Raw genomic sequence first — 9081 nt, 5'->3', positions numbered from 1 at the left:
TGGATCAGTTTTATCAATTAGATATATTTTATATATATTTATTGATTTAATTTGAGTTTATTTAATATTTTAAACTTAGTATTTTTTTAAATCGAATCTATCCATCTAATATTTTAAGTCCAGTATGTATTGATTAGATCTAATCTTAAAATTTAAATGTTAATTTTTATATATACATATATATTTTACGTATAATAATATAAAATATAATTACTCATTTAAACTAAATGAAAATACTAATTAATTCGATTGAATGTTACATATATTAAATTTTTAGATACCCCATCTAACATCTAATTTGATCCAATTGAATATTCAAAAGTAACATCTACACAATTAAATATTTAATATTTAATGCTCAATTATAAATAAATCCATCGATTAGATTTAGATCAATTTATACACAACCCCGTACATGCGGGTAAAGTTATATAATATGGGGATTTTCATTTTGGTATGTGAACTGAAAAGAAAAAGGAATAATTAATAGAGAGAAAACAAAGAAGACACAGAAACCATATATATCGGGAATTGTGAGGTGGAGCGAGAGGAATGGAGGGGTGAGGTGAGGACAGAGAACTCAGAAGATTAGAAACCAGAATCCAAAAGTAATATTACTACAACTAACCCTTTTCTCTGCTATATCACACATATATATATATATATATATATCATACATGGCCATTATGGGCACTTTTTGATTTGAGCATCTTCACCACCTCCTTACTTTTGTTTTCTTCTACCTTTTCAATCCCAAGTTCCCAACACATTAATTAAACAAATACAACTCCTCTCTCTCTCTCTTTATTCTCTTTCAAAATCCTTTCTTTCCTTCTTTCTCTTCTAAAACAGGGATCTCTGTCTGTCTCTCTGGCTCTGCTCTCATATTTTCTGCAACAAAAGGGTGAAGGGTCCATAATCATATTATCTAGTTTTGTTGAAGCCATGCCAAGGAGGCAAGGCTAGGCAGAGATACATATATATATATATATCCACTCACTACTTCCTTTCCTTGTTTTGTTTCTCTGTTTTGGCTCTTTTTTCTTATTTTCCTATTATATTGCAAAGATGAACATAGAGGTTGAATACCAAGAAGTAAGTTATTCTATTAAATCTTTCTCTTCTCTAAATTATATAAGCTCTCCTACACAATATATATGACCATGTTGTTGTTTTTTTCTTTTATTTTTTTTTAATGGGGAGAAGGATTACATTAGGAACAGAAGAGGAGTACAACTCTTCACTTGCAGATGGTTACCTTTTTCTTCTCCAAAAGCTCTTGTTTTTCTCTGTCACGGTTCCATTCTCTCTCTCTCTCTCTCTCTCTCTCTGTTTGTGTGTGTGTGTGTCTTAGGTGAGGTTGTTGAGCAAGCATTCATGGTGGTTTTGTTCTTTGCAGGTTATGGAATGGAGTGCAGTGGGTTCATGAGAGGTAATATTACACCTTATTTAACAACTTTGTTTACTAAAACTATGTCCAAGCATTTCTACCTAATCAATTTTACTAAATGCTCTTACACCATATTCATTCCCCCACCAAGTTGCACTTTCTTGTTTTGGATAGCCTAGTACCACATGATATATAATTTGTTTTTATATTACAATGATAAGAATACAATCATCACCATCATGAAGAAAATTATAAAGGTGGACCTAAAATAATAAGTTATATTATTAACTTTTTTTCATATGTGATTTATGCATAATGTCTCTTCCATTATAACATACAACAAACTTTTGCCTTCTACTTTTTGAATTTTCATAATTATTTATCAACTTGAAGTGTTGAACCCACATACACCAACCCATAATTAAAACAAAAGACCTGTATATTAAAATAACACAACACAGAGAGAGAGAGAGAGAGAGAGTGATCCATTACTGTATATCCGTACGTGAAGAAATTGATCACAAGCTCTATGTGATTCAAAATAAGAACTTGGGTTTCCTACACTTGACCATTTAAGTTAGGTGAACTCTACAGTATTTCCATTAACTTTTTTATAGCAACAGCACTGTACCTGTGATTTGACAAGTGTTCATTTATTGATTGAGCCTTATATAATTCGATCTAGCTAGCTCCTCTTCCTTCTAAATTTTTAATGCCTTGCCTGCCTGCCTTTTATTTATTACTCACTTTTCTTTTAACTCATAGCTTCTATTCCTTGTAAGAGTAATTAATTATGGATCAATTCAAGACTTTTCTCTTTTGCTGAATCAGACAAGATTACATTAGAAGAGTTTTTTTTGGCTTTTACCATAGTTTACAAAAACAATGAATAAGGCTGGCTAATCACGCATTATCTCATATATATAAGGATTCAAACAAATTTTTAGAAGATAAAGTTTACTTTTCTGGGATATTGTTCCTCTTTTTCCTATTATTATTCTTATCCACTTCTGAAAAGTGACCTCATATATTACACTCTAGTGCTTTCATACTTTATTTCTATTTTTAATAATTATTTCAATTATATACATTTATATGGGACAATCACTTGGTGATTGTGACGACTTTTCTATTTGCCTAACCTATCTATATGCCAATTATCCCATTTTTATTAAAGCCTAGCTTCCAATACCATAATAACGTACACAACATAAGATAAGGAAATTAATAACCTACTAATCCTCATATTTTCCAAATATTAAAAAAGATTGTGACAATCTTAATTTAGATTAGTTGGTCTAATATTTCTGCCTTGTTCAATCTTGTCTTCATAGGCCAACTGCCCACCTCTGTGTGTGGACCATTTTTTGAGATAGGGAAAACCATAATAGGCGTTTGCTGGGTTTGGTTTAAGCTGACCAAAATATCAACTAATTGAAGTAACAAAAACCAAAATACTCTCTACTTAATCAATTAAGGTAGCCTAAGTGGTTGAACTGTTAGTTGATCAAGTTAGTTTTAGTTGGTACAAATACAATGATAAATAAATAAAAAAACGTGTTCTTTTTTTTTTTTTTAAATAAAATAAAATAATTAGGTAGTGAATTTAATTTTGAAGTAATTAAATTACATCACAGGTTGTGGGATCAAACTCGCTTGTGCTGGTTTCGCTGTGTTTGGTATCGATTATGAGGGTCACGGACGGTCGAGAGGGGCCAGGTGTTACATCAAGAAGTTTGATAACATCATTGACGATTGCAATGATTTTTTCAAATCAATTTGTGGTATATATTTAAAAAGATTGGAGTCAACATTATATAAAGATCTTAAATAAATAATAATGTAATAATTGAATGATGACGTGGCATGCAGCAACGGAAGAATACAGGGATAAGGGTAAATTCTTGTACGGTGAGTCCATGGGAGGAGCTGTGGCTCTTTTACTTCACAAGAAGGATCCTTCATTTTGGAATGGTGCTGTTCTTGTTGCTCCCATGTGTAAGGTAACACCACATTATTAATGTCTACTTTGGTTGTCGTTTTGGGTTTAACTTGTTCGTTTGTTGTTAGATATCAGAGAAAGTAAAGCCACATCCTTTGGTGGTGAATGTACTGACTAGGGTGGAAGAGATTATACCAAAATGGAAGATAGTTCCAACAAAGGACGTAATTGATTCAGCTTTCAAGGACCCTATCAAGCGTGAAGAGGTTAAAATTTACTGATAAACAACATCATTACTAAGTACTTTTAGTCAATAATTCTTCCTTACTCGATTGGTTAATGAGTGCAGATAAGGAGCAACAAACTTATCTACCAAGACAAGCCTAGGCTGAAAACAGCACTAGAAATGCTCAGAACGAGTATGAGCCTTGAAGATAGTTTACACGAGGTATGTCTAATGTCTCTACATTATTAAGAGCTTTGTATTAAGATTGGAAAATCCATTGTTGACTCTTTCTTTTTCAGATAATGATGCCGTTCTTCGTTTTACATGGGGAGGCAGACACGGTAACAGACCCGGAAGTGAGCAAAGCATTGTATGAGAAAGCTAGCAGCATAGACAAGACCATGAAGTTGTACCCTGGAATGTGGCACGGTTTGACATCAGGGGAACCCGATGAGAATGTTGAGATTGTGTTCTCTGACATCATAAGCTGGCTCGAGAAGCACACCAACGAACGAGATCATATCACGAGCATTCAACGTCCTATTCCCGCGCTCAGCAATGGTGTCGTGAGGCTTGCAACCACAGCCTCTGTGTTGCCAGAGAAAGTGAGCAAAAAACCGCGGACACATTCACCTGTGAGGTATTTGTGTGGACTGAAAGGCCGCCGCTTGCAACATCACTCTGCAATGTAGCTCTTGCTCTTGTTGTATTGAATATAGTAAACTAAACTCAGGTTTATAATCAGATCTTTTGTGCTTTAGATATACTGGACTTAGATTATCATCCCAGTGAAAAATGTATTATGTGTAATTTACTCGAGCTTTCAACCAAGGTTTGAGAAAATGACAGAGTAACTATGAAAAGCCATTCTAGCAAAACAAGAAAATAATATGAAAAAGAGTCATTCTGAGTGATAAACTTTGTTTTGGTATTTTTGGCTTTTGGTTTATTTCCTCAAAAAATTATTAACTACTACTGAAGTAAACAATGTTCTTTCATTCTGTTTGTTGGGCTTAAAGCTCAACTTTTGTCCCCCACCTTTTTTCAAAAGTCAAGAGTAGCTATACAGTAGGAAGAATGTGTAAGCTAAATACCATAACAAGGAATTTTAAAAATCAGAAAGCTCATCGTCTATTGAAGCTTAAAGAGGGTAACTGATACAAGGTTACAAAAGATAGACGTAAAACAAATGCCAAGTGGACCACCTAAAAGGATCTATTCCGAACGATAACCAATATAGCTGTGCTACCTCTTCTGCTGTTACTGTATCTTTTGGAAGTAGGGGAAAAGCTAGGAGTACTCTTTTTTTCTAGTAAGCAAACAAATTTTTTTCCCAGGTACCACTTCAAAGTATAAATTTTCCTCAAACTTGGGGGATTAAGCCGTTGTGGACGAACCACCTTCCTTGTGGTCACCAAAAATGCGTTGACGAAAGTCCTTGACCATAAGAGGAAGACCCTTGCGAAGGGACACCTTTGGTTCCCAGCCCAATTGTTCTTTAGCCTTGGTAATATCTGGTTTCCTTTTGTGTGGATCATCCTCTGTGTTGGGCCTGTGCTCAATCTTTGCATCTGGGTCAATGGTTTCCTGGACAACCTGAGAGGATGAACACATATAGAACGTGGTGTTCAGATTTCAGGATATAATGTGTGGTCACAGAGTACATGACAGCTAAGTAGATGAATAGCTAATTACAAAACCCACTTTCTATTTTATTCATAATTAAAACTACGAAAGTCAATGTTATTCTTCATCTTAAAGAGATCTTGATGCCAAAAAAAAGGCTTATCTAGTAGCCGACCCGAGATAATGTAGAACTACTACGAGACCTGTTCTAACATACAAGCTGGTCTTGACTATATCTATTGCAGTTGGATCTGACACCGTCTACCAATATTATTATAATGAGATTAGATTGCTGAATGAACTCATACAATAAATAAATATGCATCACTGATGACAATGACAGATATATCACCAACAAATGGAAGCGCATGGTCAACGGGAGTAATGCTCTTACCTTGGCAAGTTCAAGCATGGTAAATTCACCAGGGTTTCCCAAATTGAAAGGTCCTACATGTTCTCCTTCCATGAGGCGCATAAGTCCTTCAACCTATAATGACACATTTTAAAAGTCATCATCTTGCAACAAAACTAAGATTAAAAATAAATACAAAATTGCTCCGTAAAATTCTTCCATAGATAATTACAGAAAGACAGACAAGTGGAATCACTCTCCCAATCGTCCCAGCTTCGATTAATATTAAAATAACACAGACAACCCTGCCTACCACCAAACAATGAAAATATTCTTTTGAGCCCAGCCAAAATGGACAGCCCTATTCTCTACAACACATCAGTAATCAGAAGCCATCTGGTGCTCATCATCAATGGCATTAATGGAACAATTACTTTCAGCACTAAATTAGAAATAAACCCAGCTTCATTTTCTAGAGGGAGAAAAAAAAAGTCAGTTATTGAAAAGGACATCTATTTATTACCATTTGATAAGAACTTTCAATGCAAAACAAATGGTGGTATCTATCAACCTACGGTACAATAAATATCTGGGAAGGGATGGACCCAGACAACATTTCAGGAGGTCCATCCCTCTGGGCCACCTGTAGCTAATTGATATTGGCTCTATAGAGGAATAGATTTACGACAATGCAGGTTTAAAAACTGGCGCAGGTTGTAATGTGCTATGCACATGGAAAAAATATAAAGAAATATGGGTGTCAGAACCTCTAAAGAGTTTCAAACTTGCGGTTCAATTAACCACTCCAATAAAAATCTTATCTTCAAGCTAGAGTGGCGGTTTTTACAATTCATTAATCTCATCAAAACCAATCATATGATATGAAAAGAAGCAAACTAGGTTTGGCCAAATAAATAATTTTTCTTTTTAAGAAAAAAGTAAAGCAACTAAGGACCTGGCCGGGCACCAAAGGAACTTTAAAGAGAAAAAGAAAAAAAGAGACTGTAAAGTTGTGTAACTTGCCAGATCAGAAACATATTGGAAGCTCCTTGTTTGCTTCCCATCACCATAAACTGTCATAGGCTCCTTCCTCAAAGCCTGCAAAGTCACCAATAATTAACGTTTAATAAAAACATTAAAATATGTTAAGAACTCCTTTTGTTCTTTATTTAAATAAAAAACACATACATAAGAATAATAATAGTATACCTGGGCAACAAAATTACTAACAACACGGCCATCATCAATGCACATTCTTGGTCCATATGTGTTAAAGATCCTGGCAATCCTAACCTGCACCAAAAGGGTAAAAGTAAATATTTATTTCTTCCCCCAAAAGAAAAACCTTTTTACATCCATGTGAAAGTGCACATATCACAAAATTTAGTGTTTGTATTTCCATAAAAAAAAACAACCTTTGTCACTTTTTGTTTAATTTAATTAATATTTCCAAAAAGTTAGATTTTTTCATTACCACCTCTGTGTAAATTCATATGGTAAAAACAAAATAAGTAAAAATAAATAAAACTAACCTCAACATCAGCGCCTCTATGATAATCCATGGTCAACGTTTCGGCCGTACGTTTACCCTCATCGTAACAACTTCGGACACCTGTCAAACATACACAAGCACTGTCAGATAACCGACGAGCACTCTGTCTGTTTATCAGTCCCACCAGCTGACAATTACATAACTACCCTTTCCTTTTCCTTAACTCGTTTTCAGAAAGATAAATAACAAAATACCCTGCCTGAACTACTGGACGCAAAGTGCGTTTAAACCGTCGGATCAGTGGACCCCGACAATCAGGGCCAAACACGTTGACTGTAAAAACAAAAAATCAGACCGGATCTAAAAGAGTTTGGCCGTGTGGGTCCATGTGGTGAGGACCGACTCGCTGGAGAAAGACAAAGCCCCCTCACCTTAAACCCCGTTTGAACCGCTACAACATCACGATTCACATTTCACGGAAACCTCTTGGCGCAGGTTAATAGGGAAATAAGGTACTTAAATGCTAACGTGCGCCGATACCGGTATCTGACTAATTCGATCGGCAATTAAGAATTGAAAAAAATGGAGAGAAAGAGAGGAAACTGACCGATGGGATTGACGTTTCCCCAGTAAGTTTCAACCTGAGGATGTTGCAGAGGATCACCGTACACCTCACTGGTGCTCGTTAGCAAAAACCGGGCACCCACCCGTTTCGCCAACCCAAGCATATTCAGAGTACCCACCACATTAGTCTTGTGGGAATAAGAATTAAGGATTTTCCAAATATAAATCGAAAACACCATTTTCGAATCTCAGAGAAACAGATTTAAAATTTGAAAGGAAAATTGAAAACTGCGATATTTAAATTAAATGTGGAAAAAGGATATGATAGTCTTAACGGGGTTGAACTTGTAATGGACAGGGGAGGCAGGGCAAGCCAAATGATAGATCTGGTCAACCTCGAGGAGAAGTGGCTCGACGACGTCGTGTCGGATCATCTCGAATCTGGGGTTACCGAAATGGTGCATCACGTTCTCTTTTCTTCCAGTGAAAAAGTTATCAACGACAATCACGCTGTCACCACGCTCCATGAGACGGTCCACGAGGTGAGACCCGACGAAACCTGCTCCGCCAGTAACAACGATCCGCTTCCCCTTTCTCTTCAGCCCCAACGGAATCTTACCCCCGGAATTCCAGTTCTGAATCCCGAAACGACGCTCGTTGTACACAGGGCGATGAGTCAAGTGGCTCGATTCGAGCTCGGCAGGGAACGAATCAAAGATCGCGGAGCTGTACCTTTGGGGAGCTTGGTTGGACGGGAGAAGCGTGAAACCCAGAGTAGCTATAGCAATGCCGATGAGAACAAATGTCAACCGCTGTTCGCGGAGGATGTATCGAATCGGACGGGTCACGGCTAACCATGGCTTGGGTGGTTTGGGGGAGTAGGTATCGGCCATTGGTTGGGTCTCATGACCCCTGAAAGTAAGCTCGGAAGTCATTGAAACCCTTGTCTTCTTCGGTGAAAGGTTTCGATTCCGGAAAGTTTTGGGGTTTCGAGATACGAATTATTATTTGTTTTGATATCCCACCCTGGAATTACTGGGTGACTCGGGATTCAATTCGAGAGAGAAGAACATATACAAATGAAAGAGGTTGAAAATATTTCTGTATATATAGGAGTAGGGAGAAGAAGAGAAGAAAAGGTTAGTGAATAATAATAACAACAACAAATAAATAAATAAAAAATCTGATAAAAAAAATAATAAATTTACTCCACCGGTAACTCGCTCTCGCTTCTCGGCGCGTGGCTTAAGTTTTAGTTTTAGTTTTTCTTTTCTCTTTTTCTTACTAAAATTGCTTTGTATATATATTTGTGGGTTTCTTTCAAAAATATATATTTGTGGGTGATTTTATAAAGCATCTCCTTACAACAGATTTATTGATCTACTTTCTACTTGTTTTGATATTCAAGAAAAAATATTGAAAAATTTGAATATTTTATGTGCGTGTAAAATAAAATAGTCACGTATACAACACACTGTTTGAAAATAAT

At 36.0% G+C, this 9081-nt stretch overlaps 2 protein-coding genes across 4 annotated transcripts; one reads left to right on the top strand and one right to left on the bottom strand.

Moving 5' to 3' along the window:
- The first annotated feature begins 392 nt into the window (after positions 1-392).
- LOC115699266 (caffeoylshikimate esterase) lies at positions 393-4556 on the top strand. 3 transcript variants are annotated; one of them, XM_061107044.1, is made up of 9 exons: positions 405-608; positions 853-1095; positions 1207-1297; positions 1400-1432; positions 3028-3174; positions 3263-3393; positions 3461-3598; positions 3682-3780; positions 3858-4556. In XM_061107044.1, the coding sequence occupies exons 2-9, from the start codon at positions 1069-1071 to the stop codon at positions 4248-4250; spliced, it is 1059 nt and encodes a 352-aa protein (XP_060963027.1). In that variant the 5' UTR covers positions 405-608; positions 853-1068; the 3' UTR covers positions 4251-4556. The 3 variants fall into 3 exon arrangements, with proteins under 3 accessions (XP_030482486.2, XP_060963027.1, XP_060963028.1); XM_061107045.1 differs by having other exon boundaries at positions 448-608; positions 1069-1095; XM_030626626.2 differs by having other exon boundaries at positions 393-1095.
- Positions 4468-8753, bottom strand: LOC115699192 (UDP-glucuronic acid decarboxylase 2). The gene is given in 6 exon segments (XM_061107043.1): positions 4468-5154; positions 5579-5671; positions 6560-6634; positions 6746-6829; positions 7069-7148; positions 7636-8753. Coding segments are annotated over 6 exon segments (1443 nt in total). The 5' UTR covers positions 8528-8753; the 3' UTR covers positions 4468-4935.
- Between the last annotated feature and the right edge of the window lie 328 nt (positions 8754-9081).

The sequence above is a fragment of the Cannabis sativa genome, chromosome X, assembly GCF_029168945.1.
Source record: "Cannabis sativa cultivar Pink pepper isolate KNU-18-1 chromosome X, ASM2916894v1, whole genome shotgun sequence".
In the NCBI taxonomy this organism is placed as follows: domain Eukaryota; kingdom Viridiplantae; phylum Streptophyta; class Magnoliopsida; order Rosales; family Cannabaceae; genus Cannabis; species Cannabis sativa.
Note: the sequence above shows the minus strand (reverse complement) of the source record. Positions and strands in the feature narration are given on the sequence as shown.